A 20,389-nucleotide genomic window follows, 5' to 3' on the forward strand; every position below is an offset into this window, starting at 1 on the left:
TAGGATGACCAGCACTTTGCTGACCAAGGGGAGGAAACAGAAATCACCTGTGCTGAAGAGGTGAGCTGCTTGGCTTGAACCTAAGGCAGGTGTCCGTAACTCAGGCTGTCACAGCAGCCTCCGTCCTTCATAAATCAGGGATGGGTGGGAGAGGGAAAACAGGGTCTGACCTGTGGTCCTGTTAAAGGCTGAAAAACAAAAGCCTTCACAGCACATTCCCAGCTTCACAGCCTTTCAGTCTCTCCTGTACATGCCAAGAGTATCTTCCCCACCCTTAAGAGACCTTGCTTAAACTTAGCCCAAATTTAAGTCAGCACTTAAAAAGATACCTTGCTGGTCAGACCTAGTTCATGTCCCTTCACCCCTTCTCCTCTGCAGTTTTGGGTACATTGCATCAGATTGAACAGGAATTACACATGCAGACTTTCCCTTTGAAACCTGTGTGTTACACCATCTTCCTTTCCTCTGTTTTCCCATGTCTCAGTTTGGCTGGAACTGCTCTGGTTCAGAAGTGACAGAGATTACAGTAACTTTTGTGAAGGAAATTAGTTACATTTGAAGCCAGCTATTTAGAAATGATGAATACTGCACAGAAAAACCATTAAGACTGTTGCTGGCCCAGAGGTCGTGACTGAAACAGACTGTTTGTCCCACAAAGAAACCTGGCTTTTTCCAGTTGGAAGCAAAAAAGCCTTTTGGCAAGCAGTGGCGGCATACATGGAAGCATGTCTTGCCATGCCCACGCTGCTTCAGTCTGATGGATGGGATTTTACTCACTCTATCTCCATGAAATACTTAAAGTTCACTAAATTCAAACACGCAAAAAGAGAGAAATCTGAGTGCAATTATGTTCAGATAGACAGCACAGATTTCCAAGACAGCTCTCATCGTTAGCATACTTTGAACCTCTTTGCAGACAGAAGGACACCTTTTTCAGGAAGCACCAGAGTCTGTTTAAGCTAGCAGGAATCTGCTTTAATTAGCAGCAGCCAGTTTTAAACCACTCCAAACCTCATTTGCATCACCAACCTTTGAGGCAGGGGCTTTGCTGAATGAATGGCAGTAGCCACTTGGCACCCAGGAGGCAGCATCATCTATCACTTACGTGTCTCCAGGAGCAGAAGGCACTGGGGTGGAAAACCTCCTGCACCAAGCTGGAGTCTCCCCCATCCGTCTTGTCTGACCAGTCACTCGCTTGTGCTCCAAGCCCCTGGGGGAGAGTGAGAAATCACTGCTGTATCCCTCCCAAAGTCAGGTCCAAGCCATGTGCCTGTCCCACGTGGAGAACACACCAGGTGCTCCTCAAGTGATGCTGGGGAAAAAGCACAGGTGATCCAATGAGTACGTGGTCAAGGTCTAGCCTCTGGTCCCAACCCAACCATAGTTATTGACAGAACAATTTGCATGAAGGGATGAGGGAAACAAGTTTTACTTACAGCTTTCATAGACTTTTTTCTCCATCAGCTGCTCTGTTAAAAGAAAAATGTGGGTATTGATACATACAAAAATACGTAATTCCCTGAGGTCTGTGTATCCCCTGTTCTGATTAATAAAACCAGAAATTAAAACTAGCCTGATTTCCACCAATGATTTTATTATCAGTATATTGAGTTAGAAAATATTCAGAAACAGTCATCCTGACCTCCTCTTTTCTAGGAGACTCACTTTAACGTTCTAACTTTTGAGAAATGATATTTTTTTTCCCCAGAATGCTATTAAACAAGATGATTTCAGACTCATCCCACTTCTACCTTCACACAACAAACACCAGAGCTAGGCAGGCATTAACTACATGTAAATCAGTAAGCACTGATATTTGCATGGAGCTGGGGCATTAAGAAGAGTGACAACAATCACAAGGTTGAAAGAAAAATCCAGACTTTGGCAACCCAGAGCAGGTCCGCTCCCTTTCCCACTTGCATTCAGTCAAGCTGTTGGCTTCACTCTCACCCTTTTCCTCCCCCTCATCCAGTGGGAATACATATTTGCATATGAACAGGCTTCAGAGGCTACCCCAACCTCTGGCAACTTTTTCAGAAGTTGTGCTCTGGTTCACAGCCTCTGCCAAAACGATCCGCAGCGGGGTCAGGTGTTACTGCTCCCAGCTCTCTGCCTTACTCCTCCGCTGACGATCACCACCGCTGCTGGTTGTGGTAACACTCAGTAAACCTCTGGGTGAACTTTAAACAGAGGTTTAGAAACATCTGAAACCTCGGCAGACCAAGTCACTGATGCCACACGTAGAGCTTATAGGAGAAATTTCTCTCAATAAGGGTGGCACCGCAGTGGCTGTGCTCCAAGCAAAGCGTGCTTTGCTGTGACTTCCCTCCATGTTCATAGGAAGTACTGAAAGACTGAAAGAAGAACGTGTCAAATAAACACAAAGGAGCTGTTCTTCAGTGAAAAGAGTTGCTCTGTGCTGCTAAGAGGGGCCTGGGACCCTCCTGGCTTGAGAAATCACCATCACAGTGTGACGTTCCTGTGGTCTGGGGTTAGAAATGAGCTGAGTATGGTGGCACCTTACCTCTGACACGAGACTCAACTGAGACAATACATTGATCACAATTGCTGATGGTTTAAGCATAGGCCTTTCCACGCCCGCTCCAAGACTTTTGTCTGCACATGCTAAGTAACCTCATCTTGTTCCGAGGAATACACTGAGGTTTTTGGTGACACGGCTTCATTGCTTTCTCCTAAATATTTAGCTATGCAATCTCATGCTGTTCAGCTCTGGAATGTCTCAAGATGGAAGAGGGAAATGAGCCTGCCTGGAGCTGGGCCCAGCATTTCTCTGGCAAGTGTACATCAAATAAAACAAAACATTTACAGACATAAATAGGAGATGAGAGATCAAAGGGGAGGAGGAAGGGGGAACCCAAATATCTCCTGCTGCGTCCAGCTTTAACTCAAACACAAATATTAGAGATAGGGGAGAAGAGGAGAAAATGATACACAGAAAAGAACGTGGAAAAGCTGTTCATACCAGCCCAATCTCAAACCCATCAGGAAGACAAATGAGAATGGGCAGGTAAAAGTGTTGCCTTTTATGGGAAATTCCACTTGCAGGAATTCTCTCAGTTCAGCATGACTACGTGTAGCTGGTCCTTTCCCCAGCATTGCCTGGTTCTGGATTCACAAATCCTGTCTACAGCTAACCACAGGAAATGTTTTCAGTTAGAGTCACTTTGCTTCTCACACAGTGGAGAAGAAACCTAACACAGGCCTTACAAGAGAAGGCCCAGAGCTGTTAGATTTACTTTAGAAGTAAAATTACCTGCGTTTAAACCAGCACGCTTACGGCAAGTGGAAGAGGACGCAACATGTCATCCACAGATCAGAAGGGAATTAACTCCATCTCTCTGTCAAACTTCACTTTTCTTTCTGATGTGGTCAAGAGACAGCAGCTGCGGTAGTGGTTTCTGGGCGGAACAAGTCTCGTAAGAACATGATTACGATCTGCCACAAAACAGGACCAGGTGAGAACTTGATAGCTATGTCCTCAAGCAACAGTCAAAGAGATGCCAGAAGCAAAAGGATCTGTTTTCTTTTCACAGGTCTCCTCAGGTAACACTGCTTTCATGACCTTTGAGTCAATGTGTTACGTTCTTTCGGGGAATTGTAGCTTTAACTTATTTTCCCTGAAACTAAAACATCACTGTAGCCATACTCCTTCCAGAAAGTGGGAGTGTCTATGAGATGCTGCAGTGGTGGTTCTCAGAGATGAATAAATAGGCGATGATAATTATTTCCAGGCTCTCCATAATCAGGTGATTTACAGATAGGAATGCTAATCCAGGTAAATTCAGAGTACCCGCTTCACCAAAAGGCAGCAGGTGGAAGTCTGGCAGAAGCAGTCATTTTCAGCATGGAAACACCTGAGCTAGGCATAATTTCATCCTTCACGCTGGAAAATCTCCCCAGGATCCACCTGTATTTTGCTCAGGGAAGCACCTGCTGCAGCCTGGGGCAGGGTGGCAGCCTCCTGCCCAACCTCCCCCTCTTACTCCAAGGGCAGCCCAATTTTTACCGCTGCAGCCTCACATTTTGGGGAGAAACAGCCTCACATGCCAGGTCCATCAGAGGGGCTGCTGCTATTCGCTGCTGAATTTGAATTAACAAAAGGCTTTCTCTACCCATTGTTATTCAACAACTTTGGGGTTTTCAAAAATAGAACAAATTGTAATGACCAGATTTCTGCCTTCACAATGAACCAGCCCCAGTGAAGGGGATAATTAGTCAGACGAGCGCGTCTGGGGAGCAGGAGCCAATCTGGGACACGTGTGCTCGACAGAGCGATCACGGAGCTCTGGAGATGGCGGGTGGGCAGGCGGGGGGGGTATTCCGGGAACCGGGAATCATGGAAACGCTCCGACCCGCCAGCAGCTGCGGTAACAAAAGCACAAACCAGATGCCAGGCCCTGTGAGCTCAGAAGGATGTACGGATGAGGATCGGAGAGCGAAAGAGGCGTGGGGAGCTGACGTCAGTGGGGTTGCAGCAGGACCGCTTTTGGCCCCTGTACAAGCCCACCTCCATCGCAATTCCCTCTGCAAATTCCCTGCAACTCCCATCCAAATTGCCGGCCTGGCTGCCTTTCATGTTTGCGTGTTGGGAGCCCGAGGGTGTAAAAGCCTGTTTTCCACTTCGTGTCCTCCTGCACACACTGCTGTGTCTGTAGCAATGAAACCCAGCCAGATCAGGCTGCTTTTAACCCAGGAGCTGTGAGGAACAGAGCCTGGGACCAGCTGAATCCCTGCTGCTCTGGGGTTTCCCTTACAAACTGCAGCAAAAGCCAGCTCTGCTCAGCTTCACAAACTTTGTCAGACCAGGCTGTGCTTGATTTTGGTCCCTCGCCTTGCTCAGCAGGAGTGAGGAGAACCTTCCCAAAGCCCCCTTGCAGACAGGGCTGCACAGGAGCAGTGGCACCACGCTCACACCACACCACAGCACTCAAGTCACAGGGCACGTTTGCTCTGCAGAGACTCTGAATTTCATCGGGTGCATTGCCTGTAGGGCCCTGCAGAGCCTATCACAGTGTAAACAGAGAGCAGCTGGAGCCTGGGTAGCTCATGAGACTTCTCCAGCTGAGAGTCCCCAGGGAGCCAAAGGAGTGGCAGCTGCTGTCCCCAGGGGACCTGCCACAGCCGCAGGCACCGCCACTGGAGCACCTGGAGGCCTGGGGAGAGGAGCTCAGCCAGCTGCGCTCACCCCCTCCTCTGCTTGGGATGGACGGGGTGAGAACACTTCTCCCTCTTCGAGTCCCGTCCTCACGTCCTGACCTCTCCTGTCTGACTTCTGCTCTCCTTCCTTTCTCCTCCGCTCTGGACACCACCCAGGCGTTGCTTCTTCACAGCAAACATCGATCTGTGCTCGTAAGCAGCTGAGAAGGTGCGCATGGGCAAGCTTAACCACCCAGACTGGTGCAAGCTGAGGTGCAGGCTTTAAGCTCAGCATTTCTTGTGCAAATAACAACCTGACAGGTCCTGGGGGTTACGGAGAGAGAATATTCACACAGACTATGCAGATGGGTAAAGCCAGCAGAGAGAAGCTACCCCAGGCCTTCCAAGTTCACCAGTTTCAAAGGGTTTCATACTTAATCCCAAGGGATTGGCTATTATGAGGATTAAAAGCAACAGAAATAGGACATAACTGAAGTGGAAAAGAAAAAAAAAAGTGGGACAGGCATGTTATTGACCTACTCTATTATCTAATTGCTTTGAAAAAAAATAACATTGAAGCCTCTGGTAATCATTTGTGAGGTTTTCAAAATATTCCTCAAAATACTTTTGCATGTGCTATAGTTTTCACCCACACTTTCAGGGGCTACAGGGAAAGAAAGGTCTCTGAATAGAGGGACATCTCAGCCAGCATGGGAAAAAAAATCTCTGCAGCGTGGGAAGATGGAACAGAATTAAAAAAAAAAAAAAAAAAGTTCCTCAAGAAAAAGGGACCGAACTGCTTTTGCCATGAGAAAAGGAAAAGAGAAAAGGGATAAACGAAGGAAGGGAAGTAGGACAGAGCTTGCTGGGGAACGCAGTGGCCAACCTGCCTTGCCAGTCCTCTGGTGCAAGTGCAGCATTGGTTCAGGACCCAGTTTGCTGTCCCCAGGGGTCACTTGCCCTAGATCTGTCCGGGTTAAAGCCTTCCTCAGCTACTGCTGGAAAAGTTGGATCTATGTTGTTGCAGGAGGAGCACTGTTCTGACAAAAAACATGTCCTGGAGGAGAGAAGGGATAATCCTCCCAGTTAAGGTCTGTGGGCGACATCCTCTGGGATACTACCACTCAGTTATGGGTAGCACGTCACCAGGAAGACACTGCCGAAGTGGGAATCCAGAGAAGAGAAACAAATACACAAGAGAGAGGTCTGAGAGAGACTGTCAGAGCTGAGCTGTCTCTGCCACTTGGCTGAGACACAAAGCAGACGTGCTTGTAAGCCTGCAAATATGGCAAAAATAAGCAGATTTTTTTAATACATGTGAAAAGGACTTAGCTAGAAAGAAGGAAAAAAAGAGGACCAAAGAAAAATTATGTAATTTCAGTAATTCTGAACGTTTCACTACAAGAGTATTTTTTCAAGTTAGACTGGCCAAGATGCTAAGAAATCCTGCAGAGTCTGGGTTTGCTTCAGCAGAAGGGACAGGAGGGAAAAGGAGCGGTCTGTGTTTCTGGGCGATATCACAGACCTGCCTTGTGGTGTGTGAGGAAGGGGCATTAGGAAGCTTCAAAGACCTAACAGCTTTTTCTGGTCTGATGGTCTGGCGAAGTTATCTGTGAGCAAGGGTTTATGGGGAAAGGAAATGTAAAGAGCAGCGCTGCACCCAACTCCCTGCCCTCTAAAAACCTGCGTGTTTGCACCAGAGACACCACAGTCCCACCTCTCCAGCCCCCCAGCACGGAGTCCCTGAGCTGCTCAAGAAACGTGGAAGCACATGTGACAGGGGAAAGGTTGCGTGGAGGCATCTTTCACCATCAGCTCTGTTTACCTGTCCAGCACTTCTTCCTGCACTTCACTCCTGTAATTGCATCCTGACCTACAATAACCCGTGCATTAAAAAAAAAAAAAAACACAAAACACTTTTAACCAAACAACACAAGAAATCCCGCTGATTTCAGCATACAGGAAGAAAGCACTCAATGTAAGCAACAATAACGAAATCAGGCCCTGAAAGTTCAGATTAAACCACGTCAAATTGCACCAGTGACTCACGCTGCCTGGTGACTCCTCGTTCAGGACGCCGAGGAGCACAGGGCTGCCTGGAGATGATCTCTGTGTGAGAAACTGGGAGAAAGGATGTGCACCACCATCGGAGGGACGCACAGGGAAAACCTGCAGCACAACAGTGCAATGAGACGGGCAAGTTTATCAGGTGGGACTTCTTTCCAGGGTCTGCCTAGATTTTGATCTCTGTGAAAATCTGCTGAGCTGTGAGTCACACCAGAGCGGTCACATCTAGAAATCAGCCCGCACGTGTACCCAGGCAGCCGAGCAGCAGCAAACGCCACCTGCCCAAAGGTTTGGGCTTCAGACTGCCCTGATGGCACGAAGCAGGGGAGGAGGAGAGCTGGGAAGCATGGAGAAGAGGATTCATCAGTACAATCATTAATTAATACATGGGGAAAGGCTTGGGCAGCCCTGCTGAACCCACGGAAAACAAACACGGGGAAGCCTTTGCGACACACCTCAGAGCAGGTCTGAAGGCACAGGTGTCCCAGAAGCGTTGGCTGGGCAAGACCTGTGCCACCTGAAGGCAGGCCGGGTGGCAGTCACCCAGCCCACCAGTGACACAGGGACACAGAGCAGTCCCTCCGACTGGGGAGGGAGCACACCAACACCGTACAGCCCTGCTGTGGGGGCGGGAGATGGGAACAAGTAAAGCACTTCACCAGCTTCCACAAGAAGGGAATAAAAATGACAAAATGAGAGCCTTAATTGTAGAGTAGAGACGCATCGTCCCCTCCTCTCTGCAACCCGTAAGGATGTGCCACGCAGATGTCTCTGGCTGGGGCGTCTGCCAGCAGGCTTTTGCAGAGCCATTGTCCCTGGATGGAAACTGTATGCTGGCAAAGAAATTATGTCTTTTATGCGCCTGGTAGCTGCAATTGCGGCTGCAGCTTTATGTGCCTTGCCTGTTAGGAGACAGCTTGTTCCTCCTTCCTCCTCATCTATCCATCATGAGGAGGAGAGAAGCTTTATCACGGGCTGAATAACAGATGAGGGGAGAAAGGACAGATGAGTAAAAGCACAGGTTTGACATTCACAGTGGAGGTGAGAGCATGCCTGTAACCCACACTCATCATGGATGCAGGGAAACAGGAGAGCCAGAGGCAGCAGCTGTGGGAGGAGGAGGGCAACCAAGGCCAGGGCTTCGCCGTGGCCTTCCTTGAACACCTTCTGCGGTGCCTGCAGGAAGGCGACGGCCACGGCAGCAGGAGCTGCAATCCTGGGTATTGTTCAACCGAGGCAGATAACCCAGCAGACAGGGAGCCTCGGTGGCCCCCGGGGCACGGCCGAGCAGTTCACGCCGGGTGCTCACAGAGGACGGGTGACGTGGCAAGGCTCACCCCTCGCAGGAGGACAGCCCTCACCTTGCCTGCTGCTTACCTCTCCGGTTGTTTTCACTGGGGAGAAGCCCTGGAGCTCTCTGCTTCACCATCCTGGCAGCTGGGGGCCCGTGGGAGCCCCCATTGCACCCCAGGGAGAAGGGGGGCAGCGCTGCGGGTGCTCTACCCACCTTTCCTGCAGCAGGCAATAAAAATGCAAGTGTTTTTGTGAGACCCTCTGAGATGGAAGTATTTTGGAATTTATGGCAGACTGAAAACATTTGGCTTCAGAGTAAGTGAAATGTTTTATTAGGTGGGAAACAAATAATTTCCCTTCCAGGGGAGCATTTTCTATAAAAGCCAAGGGGGTCAGAAGAAATAGCTGGATTCCCAAGGAAAAGGGGACAATCCCCCGAGAAACTGGCTGCGGAGCCACATCTACTCTGACCTAAGGAGTCCTTTGAGGCACAGCACCAGCAGGAGACGTTCGCTGTCAGGCAGCGCAGGGTGGCCCTGGTGCTGGCTGTTCACCACAGCTGAAGGAACCCTTCACAAACCTGATGTATGTGAACCAGAACACACAATTTTATCTGCTTACAGCCCCCCATTTCTGTAACAAAACACGGTGCAGCAGCCAAGGGGATGGAGCACCCGGACGTCAGCCCTTGCAGGGAAAAGTTTGGGCAAGGGTCTTCTGCCCAGGGAGTGGATAAGACACCCCAAAAGTAACAGGCAGCCAATTCTTAGGGTCCCAACATGAATCTGAAACATTTTGTTACAGAGACATCCACAAAGAAGTCAGTATGCACTTCAGTCATAATGGCTGAAACAATATTTTTACCTGAACTAAATTATTTTTACAGTCGAGCATTTCAAGCAAATACCGCAGTTTTTGGCGATGAACACTTCCCCACCACACCCCATGTGCAAAGCCCAGCAGGCAGCAGCAGGATGGCCAAAGCAGAACACGTTATTCCCAGCCCTGACCATCATTTCTTGCACAGTCCCAGAAAAAGCCAGCTCCACATCTTGCTTTTGCCCACTGTATAAGCAGGAAAACGGGTGGATTTATTGCACTTTTAACCCAAGAACCGACTGCTTGACAAGCACATAAAACCAGTGGCAGAACAGCCGGCTTGAACCCTTCCCCAGGCCAGGACTTTAATCCTTAGCACTCTCCTCCCAGCTGCCTGCGATTTGATCTGGAAGGCAAATACTGATGGCTGTGGGCGAGTTTTGCATTTCTCTTACAGGATTGCAGTTCCTGAAATTCACCTCATCAAGATCTTGCTATCTCTGTTTACTTATGGGCAACAAAGCTGTAGCACAGAAAAACAAAGCAACCCACAGTTGTGTAATTTCAATATCCTGTGAAGAAACTTGGAAATGAAGGTGGGAGCCATGCCCTGGCTTTAGACTCATGATGGTTCAGGTTTGATTTTATTCTGTAATAGGATAAAAAAAATAAACAAAACTGGGTCATTGGATCTCTTTAGGCAATAGACAAACTCTCCTAGAGGTCTGGGTTCTTATGGGTGGTTGGTTTTTTTAAGCATTAAATAGACTCGTGACCAAATTCTCAAGGAAGCAAAATCTCCCGCATGTAGAAAGTGCTAACATTTTCTGTCCCTTTTAAGATTCACTCTGTAGAGACAGAACAAAGCAATAACTTATCAGAGCCCGTAAAGCAATTTTCTGTCTCTTTACATAGTGTTTTAGAAACGGCCAAGCTTGCCCTGCATTTAGTCCCCCCTGAACGAGCCCCCTGAGCATGTGTGCAAGCAAGGCTCAGATTGCACTGTCATTTATTCTTCAATAGCAGCCACTGCTATCTAGGAGCAGAGTGGTTGTCCCAGCAGCTCCAGCCACATCCACTCAAAATCTCAGCTCCGAGGGGATGGTAGTCAGATCTCAGGCTAGCTGAACAATGGAATTCCCTTCTGTAGAAGTTTCCAGTAGCTTGAAGTGTAATTTCCAATAGGCATAAGAAAATTTTGCAAGTTTCCTATGAAAAAGAAAATCTGTGAAATTTAATTTCAGAAACACTCATGCGTGGTGCTTCCAAAACGTAAGAGGTAGCTCAGGATGTTGATAGCTGTTGAACACAATTACCGTTTTTTCCCCCGATATTACAGCTGCTCAGCACTGAATGGGGACAGCAAGTTTATTTGGGAGTGAGCGACAGTGAGATTTCTTAAGAGTCCCCTCAACTTCACTCAGGAGCCAAGCTTCCAGCTTCCACGGGACGAGAGAAGTCCCGTCTCAGCCAGCCAGAAGATGCCAGGACCACAGGGCAGGAACTCAGGGGCAAACCTTAGAAGCTGTGTTTCTGTGCAGCACCCGGGTAAATGCATGATACAACTGACAAGGTGCCCAGCAGAAGACTGACGATTAAAGTTAGTCAAACTACATATTTCCATGAAACGTTTCTGCTTCACAACATACACATTTTCTAACTGCATCATCTATGCTGAAACATCCCTAACAAGCTCTATTCAATTCTGCTTGCTCCAAAAATTATAATTTCTCTTCATACAGACTACATGGGAACTGTCATTAGGATGTTATCAATGCAGATCCTTTGAGCATGCAGATGGACAGTCTAATTCTGTCACCAGCAGCATCAGCTGCAGCAAATTGTGCACGCGTGCTTCCTTAACCGATTTGCCATGGTGTTTAGAAAGAAACTGCCACAGCACAGAGACAGCACCAGCCAGCTCTGCAACTCTCCATTAATTACTGTGGAGCCGTGACCTAGCATAGGTAGGTGCTTTTCAGAGGGGAGCCACAGAGAGCGGCTTTATTTTGGAAACAGGCACCTGGACAGTCCATAAAAGCACAGGACAGCTAAGGAAAACACGTTCCAATTAACCACTAACGACTTATTTTCCTTTGTGTTGAACAGATTGTGCTGAACAAAGCAAAGCCCAGAGCCTGGAGTATTTAAACAAAAACACAAAGTAGTGCACTGAGAGGCTATAAAAGGAAGCAGTGCGTAAGAAGCCTCATTTCTGCATCCTTTTACAGTTCTGTCTAGGAACGTACAGTGCCTGGTGCAGCCACAGTACCAGGGCCATCGAGCTCTCAGCTGCAGTAGGCATCCTAGGAGGCAGAATGTGCTCAGCAACAAGCAAATTCTCTGTTCGCTTAGAAAAAACAGGCTCCGTGGTTCCCACGATCAAAGGGGTCACATCAGTGGGCAAACACAGTCAGGCCCCTGCTGTCACAACAGTCATTGCCAAATCCCTGCTGGCACTCAGGGGTGCTGGTACTCAGAGTACAGGCAGAGGCAGCAGGACGAGCGGTAGGGCCTCCCAGATACAGGGCTGCATCTTCCCATGGCACGAGAGCAGCTACGAGCACAGCCTGCTCCATGACCTGCCCCCTCACGGACAGCCCCCAGCCTGATTGCAGAGCAGCCTAAAAACCATGCCTGAGCACGTGGCACCTCAGGAGATGGCCTCCGGACCAAGCCAGCGGTCACACCAGGGAGATCTTGTCCTCCAGAAGCGGTGACACTGACACCTCCGAGCTCACTTTGGAGCAGGGATTGTTGGCTGGTGTCAGGCTTGAAGCCTCTGGAGCTTACTGACCTGGGGGTGGTTTTGGGACCAAGATGGCCTTGCTAGCTGCACCAGATGCGTCCAAGTGGACATGTAAATGCTCTGAAGACATTACCATGGTGCGTTGCTGAACGGGGAGGAGCAGGCTTTACCTGCACACATCGTTGTGATCCCCGTTTCAGGCAAATTTCATTCAGCAGAAGGAAGACAACTGCCATGAGAGATTTTCTCTTCCACAAGTTCAAACTTAGATGAGTTAAAGGAGAAGGGGCCTCTGTCCCAGCTGCATAAATAAAAACATTTCCATGCAGAACAGGACTGAAATGGAGGTTAGATAAGCAAGGCCTTGGCAGCAGGAAAAACAAACAAAGCCAATCCCTGCTACACCCACTGAGAAGCAGCCTCTTTTGCCATCAGCACTTTGTCACAAATACTCACAAGCCAAGCAAGACCAACTCAATGAGGTTTCTGTGAGCCCAGCCAGGAGGAGAAAGGGCCCGCGGCGGGGATTATCTCCGGCTGGATGCTACCAGTGTTGCAACAGGGGCACAAAGGCGGCACCCACAAAAGCCAGGCCAGGTGGCTCAGCGGTGCACAAGCAGGCAGAAACTCCTGGCCCTCACCTGAAGGCCACCCCGACTCTCCTGCCAAAGCCAGATATGCACCGTGCTGGCTGAACATGAGGTGCAAGTTCAGCCAGACCTTGCAAGGGGAAATGGCTCCCCGGCAGCATGGACATGGGTGCGAGGCCGGGCTGGCGAACGGCTTCGTGGCTGCGGGGATGATTCAGAGGCAGCTGTGGGGAGAGCAGGCAGCATGTCTCTGCTGCCGAGGCCCCTCTCCGCCCCCCTCAGCTCTTTGCCTCTGATTTTATTCCCTGCGCCCAGAGATTGCTTTTAACAAAGACAGTTGAGTCATTTCCCAGCCCTGATGTGCCATCTACCAAATGCTTCAGATGACTGATGTCTGAAGAAAGAATCCAGCCTGTTCCCTCGCTGCACCTCTTAAAGCAGCTGAAATGGGGCAATTATACCCGATTTCTGTGACAAAGAACGAAAAGTCCTGTCATTATCACAGCTTCCCCTTGGAAAGGCTGTGGGTGAGAGGAAGAAATACATGAGCAGTGTCACAACAATAACAGGCTGATGCATGCCATGAACCACAGCAGGCTGCAAGCCTGTAACAGAGGTTTCTCCGTGTGTGGAAAGAGCAAAGCCCAGGAGGCTCCTCTGGGCCTTGCAGGAGGTCAGTGCTGCTTGATGGTGGGCCTGAAGGAGCAGGGGGCACCCTTTAAGGGTCCCCTACCTGGTAGCTGTCCATACCCCCGAGCACAAGACTGGGCTCTCTGCACAGACTCCCAAGGGGCCGTGGATGTGCTGGTGTCACACAGCCCGTGCTCATTGGGGACTGGCAAGGCAGCTTCGTGGGGAGGTACAGCACAGGGCAGTCCTCTGCCCCTGGGTTCTGACACAACGCCTGCCTCTGCAGGCACTAAACACTGCCAGGTAGCTTTCGTGTGGGCCTACAGATCATTTCTGGTGGCTTCACATCCGCCCCAGGGGGATGCATGCTTTAATTCCCTCCCGGCTGTGAGAGTCGCAGGGAGCACCATGCTGAGTGCTTTCTAGGGCTCCACAGGGTCTCCAAGAACCACCCAGGGCCTCCCTCACCACCTGCAGCCCCATGGCTCTTCCTCCCTGCCTCAGCCACCGCCCGAGCTCCTCACACACACAGCCGGCCTGCCACTGCCAGGACTGGGGGACACTCGGGGGGGCAGCGCTCCCACAAGGTGCGTGGCAATGCCAGGTGCCCTTGGGGCTCCCCACGGTCTGCACCTCTTCCACCTCACCCCACGGGCATTTGAGCCGTAGGGCCTGGTTACACCTCCGTCAATTACTTCCCCAGCTCCTGGATAATCAGCTCCAAACAGCAGAAAATGAAAAGCAGCCTGGGGCTTGCCCTCTTACCGATGCAACACCTTGCAGTGCTGAAATGAAAGCGTAAATGAGAGCAGAATGAAGGTGCGGGCCCACACTTCTGTGCCTGGAAAGCTATACACTGTTCGTACCGCTGGTGGGAGGCTGGCTTGATGAATAAGTCAGCATGTGCTCAAGTTTCCAAGGCTGAGCGTAGCCTATGTCCCTTGGATGAAACCCGTGCACACCTTCCCAGCCACAAACAGCAGTCCCAGAGAGCAGCCACGGCAGTCATTTTGTTTCTGCTAGAGGCAGGAATATCCTTGGACAAAAGTCACCGTCTCTGTAGCTGGGTCACCGACCCAGCCTTGCCAAAACCACAGCAAAGTTGTTTAAAGCTGAGCGCTCCTCTCCCCAGAGCAACTCCCTGCCTCTGACACCAGTGGCTGTCAACTCATCTCTCTGTTGTCATACGAAAGAAGGAATAACAAGTGAAAACCACAAACCAGGGTGGCCTGGGAACATTTTGACAGCCTGACAAAGAAAAGCAGAGGAAGTTTCTACTTGTTTATACATTTTCAGATCTTAGAATAAAGATTTCTCTGAAAAAACGTCGTGACTTCCTCCAACCAGATGAAGAAAACAAGATGTCAACTTGTATCTCATCAGATTTTTCAGGCGTAAACGCTGAACCAGATATTGAAATGGATGATGCCATTCACTGCAAATAATGTCCCTTTTGTGAAGCACAACCTGCATTTAAACACATAGACTAAGCTAAGCCTACCAAAAGAACAGAGTGTACAGAAACCTCCAAACCACCCACTCAACTTCAAAGATGCAAAACAACCAAACCCACCGCGAGGAAAGCAGGCAAGGACAGCAGCCGAAGCTGCAGCAGCTGCGCAGAGGTGGCCGAAGGGCTGCACGAGCATGGCCCTGGGTGCATGGTGCTGTGCCCCTGCAGAGCCCTTTCAGCAGATGCCAGGGCCCCAGCTGTATAGGGGCAGCTGCTGAGAGCCAGATCCCTCGATACACGTCGCACCCACACGGCCCCTCTGCCACCAGAGCTGACATCCCCACTTGCTCCGCCACCTGGCAGAGGCACGGGACCAGCAGGACCTGCTCTGGCAGGTTCTGGAGACAGGAGTGACCTCTCCTGGAGACTGCCAGCCCTGTGGTCCCGATCCTGACACCTGCAGGAGCACAGCCACAGGCTCTGGTCACCTCCACTTTGCCAGACCACAAGAGAAGCCCCCAGCAAATCCCTGCAGGCACCCAGGGCCGGCCATGTCCCCCACAAAGCCCATCGTCTCACAGCAGGCAGCCTCTGCAGCACTTCCAGCCCAACGGAGAAAGAAATCCTTTGTATTGGGCACAGGCAGGGTTATCTGATTATGAAGTGCTTTCTATTTTACATGGAGCCCTTTAAGCAGATGCCGATCTATGAAATATTTAAACCTGCAGAGCCTATCCCGGTTAACCTGTCATAGGAGCAGGGTGAAATACAGAAAGGTGACTACAGAGGACAGTGACAAGTATTAAAAATAGAAAGCTAATTAGCCACATAATTACATAATTACAGAATAATTTGGGCTGGAAGAGACCTCTGGAAGTCATCACATCCAAGCACCTTCCCAAAACAGGTCTGATTAGATCAGGTTGCTCAGGGATTTGTTCAGTTCAGCTCTGAGCATCTCCAGAGACAGAGATTCCCTCTTTTATCCAGGAAACGTGCATGATTTTTAACAGGAACCAGGCCTGATTAGAACACACTTGGCCCCATATTTGGTGAGATCTCTAGCTTATTTGGTGAAGATCAATATATCAATATGCTTACCTTGTGGGCATTTTGCAGCCTCGCCTGTCATTCTCACACGACAACAGCATTCTGCAAAATTGGTATTGCTCATAGGAAAGAGGTGTCATTAAGAGTGATACAAAATTGGTGGGTACGGAAAGGCAAGGAGCACGCTCAGCTGTACAGACCTGTCTAGAAGATTGTCCCAGCATGACGAATTCATTTCTGCCATGTGGCTTTTAACACCCCCAAATCCAAACAGGGATCGTTCATATGGTAACAAAGGACGGCAAAGGTTACAGGCATACAGTGGGACACAGAATCTTGCAAAGCAGCATCTTTGAAAGGGATGGTTACGAACCTGACTCTACCCCAAGGTACTCCATGGCACACAGCCAGTTAAACAAGACCCCCTAACACGGTACTGTTGCTAGGACAAACGTGACTCTTGGATGTACAATCCCATAATGGTAGAGAGGTGGTATTACCTCGGCATACTGTGCTATCAAAACAGCAGCAGGAACCGCTGCATTACATTGAAACGCTGTGAGGCTTTGTGTCAGCAGTAAGAAAAAAAAAAAATCAACAACAACAAAAAAACAGAAACTGTAAAGGGTTCAGAAAAGAGCTACAAGAACGATTCAGCATCTGGAAAACATTTCTAGTGAGAAACTTAAGAAGGTCAATCCAAGTTTATCCAACAGAAGGTCAAAAGATGACTTGAGCACTGTCCATAATTACCAGTGCAAGAATAAATGATTAATATTAGGGCTCTTTAATCAGGCAGAGAGGAAAAAAACACAACAGGAATTTAATTTGATGCGGTGGTTGGAAACAGAAGCTAAGCAAATTCAGATGAAATACAGGGTGCACTATTTAACAAAAGCCATTAGAGCAATTTACCTTGAGATGCGATAGAGTTTCCATAATTTGAAGTCTTGAAGTAAAGACTCAACAGCCTTTTTTTTAAAGTTGCATTTTTAACTCAAGAAACGTTGAAGCAGAAATTATTGAGTGAGATTCAGTGTCAGAACAGATAATCATAAAGTCCCCTCTGGTCTTGAAACTATGAAAAGCACCCAGGAAGAATGGTAAAGACCTCTGAAATTGCTGAAAGACATCAGAGCAAGTTCTGCTGGGTTACAGAAGAAGTTTATAGAATCATTAGAAGTTATTGTTAAAAAGTGTGAAGTCTTATTTATAAAAACAATGATTCCTTTAAAAAAAGGACAAAAAATCCAGCGAGAAAAATCCAAAAATTGCTTTGAGCAGCCACCAACAACTGAAGGAAAGAGAAAGGCCATTTGTAGAAAATGAAAAAGGGGACACAGAGAAGAATTGCTTTTCTGCATAAATTGATCATATGTCCAAAACAAAGTAAATCCATACTTATTTTGGTGCAACTGAGAGCAGCATCTGGCCTCTCTTTTAACGAGGGAAGTCATGGTTTTTTACTCTCATGAAATCACACACAGAAAGGCATAAAACCACTGTCCGCAGACTGCTGAAAGCCTTTGGGTCGGTCGCCCTGCCCGGTGTTGGGGAGCTGGCCTCAGGCCCTGTGGTACCATCTTTGCAGAGGCTTTGTGGGTGCCGAGCAGCACCAGAGCAGCCACCACAGTGGCCACTTTGTGCCAGTGCCAGGGCTAACTCCCAGCTGCAGGCAGGGGAGTGCCAGGCGGGCTGGCAGAGCAATCCCTGGGAAGCGCGCTGTTTTGATGTGAAACCAGATGGTGTTACAGCAGTGTTTTGCCTTGAGATTTCTGGGTTCGTTCAGATCTAGAAAACTCAGGAGGAGGCAAACCATAAGCAGACAAAAACAAATGTGAACAAAAGGTAGTGAACAAAAAAAAGTTTGCAGGAGAGCCCCTCGTGCACAGCCCGGGGAGGGATGTGCCCTCGTGCCTGCCCACGCTGGGACAGGGCAGAGGAGCCGTGCCGTCAGGGGGACACGCAGACAGTGGGAGATTTACAAACCTGGCTCCTCAGACAGATGGGAAAGGAAACAGGAACTCAAAACAGAATAATGCTTTGCAGAAGATTTTTTTTTTCTAAAATAAATCCCAAACAACCACCAGCTGGTTCTCATTTCAGCCTGCAGATGAGCAGATTTCCAGCCAAAAAGCAGCGGCAGATGCCTGGATGCTGCTCTGTGGGAAGCAGAGGGGTGACCATCCACACCAGCCTCAGCCCCCAGATCTCAGCCAAGGAGGCTGCACCAGCCCGCTCTCACGCTCTGGTGCAAGGAGCCTGTTTTCTGCAGGGAGCTTGCACCCCTCTGAAGAAGCATTGGAGCAGCCAGGGGCACAGTCCCCTCGGTCACGGCCTTGGGCTACTGCTGGCAGCATTTTGGCAGTCTCCTGCTCACATGGCTGCTCCCCAGCTCTCTATTCCAGAAGAAGGAGGGAATGCTCTGCAAAACCAGCTCTGCAGAGGCCCTGCTATGCTTGCTCTGAGAGCATCGCCATTTTGGCTTCAAAACATTTTGGACCCCAGGAGCCTACCAGACACCTCCCTGTCAGCCAAAGCCAAGGGCTCCTGGCCTGGGAGCCTCTGCAGTCACAGAGGTCCTGGAATGACCCTCCACAGCCCACCTCACCTTACAACCTGTGCTGTCCAAGAGACCTTGAGGTCCCCAAAGCCCCCCTAGACAGCTGCCATGTCCCAAGGTGATGCCACATGGAGGAAGGACCAGGATTCAGGGAAGCAGCACAGCACTGTCCAGGAGGCACAAAGACTTACCTCCTCTCATGGCTGTTGCAGAGCTTGCAAACCCTTCTCTCCAAGCAGATGCTTACAGGCGGGGGCAATTAGTGGTAGCAGAACCTTCATTTCCTACAGCTCTTAAGAGGTGGCAGCAGCTGGGTTGAAGTTGGGATGGGAGCACCTGTGTCTGTGCTGCAGAGGCAATCACCTCCTCCTCCTCCTCCTCCTCCTCCTCCTCCTCCTCCTCCTCCTCCTCCTCCTCTTCCTCTCTCTGAACCCTGGCCCACCATTCCTGGGCACCAGGGGGGTTATTTTACACCTGCTGGAGCTGGGGTCAAATGAGGAGAGGCAGTGCAGGTAGGAATCAGCACGGCAGGTTCAGTCACCACCTCTCATGGGGGCCTGCCAGCCCTTCCCACCGGTTCTACAGTCAGCATCCTTCAGGGCTGAGCCTAGCTCACAAGCTTCCTGGGATGGATGCCACGTGAATTTGTATATAAAACAGAGGGAGAGCATGTACATGCTTTATATAAACAGCTTTTGGAGCAAGGAACTCTACCACGGTTAACATATCCTCAGGTCAGCTGGAGTTGTTGTTACAATTGCAAACGGTTTAAGTACGGCTCTTCACGTCCAAGAATTTGTGTTTTAAATATCTTCAAGGTATCACGCACAAACACATCCCTACATAAACTGTACCCACGCCTCAGTACCCGTGTATTACGTGGTTACATTCACCTCTTGCTCTCTTGGTCAACCACCCTCTGAAAGCCCGTGCGCCTTCCAGCCACCCTGTGCAAAGAGCAGCCCAGACTTGCTAATGGCTCATTAGCTCCTCGTGACAAACCAGGAGAACTGATTAGCTCTGTGTGGTTATGGAGAAGCTGGTTATGGCCTCTTTGAGTGCAATTTCCCCAACAGGTCCTGCCACCGAGCAGCTACCTGGATGGAAAGCTGGTGAACATGGTGAGGGAGAAGGTCACGGAGGAAATTGGGAGGAGCAGACAGTAATTCTTGCACTTGTTTTGAGATGGTCTAAAAATAGAGGCTCTTGAACCTGTTTCACTGTAAGAAGCCTGCATAATTCAGGCAAGTTTTACCAGTAAATTGCAGCTATAAAGCCAAATCCCTGCAGCCTTAAAAGGTCTCTTGAAGCCAATCCAGAAAAGTGTGCTGCCCAAGTGCCTGTTACAAGAGGGTGAAGGAGGAGGGGGTGGGAAAGCAAATGCCCAGGGAAGCAGCTCAGGGCTGGTGGGGAAAGAACAAACTTTGCCCCCAGCCTCTGCGCTGTGCCTGTGGCTGGGACAGCACATTGCAGTGCTCGGGGCAAAAGGGAGTCCTCTGCTTGCTCATCTCAGCGCTGCCACCCCCAGTACATGTGCACAGCACTGCTGCCCTGGGAAATGCCTGCTGCCAAGGGAATTTCAGGAAATAGCAAGGAGGGATCTGTGCTTGCTGCACTGCAAGACAAGCCTCTTAAGAGAAGTTCTGCACCTGGTTTTGTAAAAGTGTCCAAAGACAAAACCAATTCTCTGCATTTGCAAAAGAAAACACCACCATACCCAGCCCCAAACACGCATCCATCACTCCTCTGGCTGCTCAGGTGACAGCTCCCCTTCATCCCTGTGGGTTCCAGGAGCTGACACTCTTCCTCCACCCTCTCCTGCCTTCTTTTCTGCCTTTCTCTCCCTGGATTCCTTAAGCCCCTGCTCGCTTCCTGCTTCCTCCTCATGGTCTCCTCTCTGCATTTTCCTCCCGCAGAAAATGATGTAGCCAAGGGTGAACCCTGGCAAAGCTCATCTCCTTCTCCTTTGGCCTGTGCGGAGTTTCCCGGTACGTTACTTGGTTTTAATTCGCTCACTA

At 49.6% G+C, this 20,389-nt stretch overlaps 1 protein-coding gene across 1 annotated transcript in view; it reads right to left on the reverse strand.

Annotated features, from left to right (window-relative positions):
- Positions 1–18,624, reverse strand: part of LOC118168601 (1-aminocyclopropane-1-carboxylate synthase-like protein 1) — a 43,012-nt gene extending 24,388 nt beyond the window's left edge. Inside the window, exons 1-3 of the mRNA XM_035329115.1 lie at positions 18,563–18,624; positions 1,437–1,469; positions 1,196–1,312 (exon numbers count right to left, since the gene is read on the reverse strand). Of these exons, the coding sequence (XP_035185006.1) occupies positions 1,196–1,312; positions 1,437–1,469; positions 18,563–18,572 (160 nt within the window). The 5' untranslated portion in view covers positions 18,573–18,624. The remainder of the gene's footprint in view (positions 1–1,195; positions 1,313–1,436; positions 1,470–18,562) is intronic.
- Between the last annotated feature and the right edge of the window lie 1,765 nt (positions 18,625–20,389).

This window comes from Oxyura jamaicensis, chromosome 5, assembly GCF_011077185.1.
Source record: "Oxyura jamaicensis isolate SHBP4307 breed ruddy duck chromosome 5, BPBGC_Ojam_1.0, whole genome shotgun sequence".
In the NCBI taxonomy this organism is placed as follows: Eukaryota; Metazoa; Chordata; class Aves; order Anseriformes; family Anatidae; genus Oxyura; species Oxyura jamaicensis.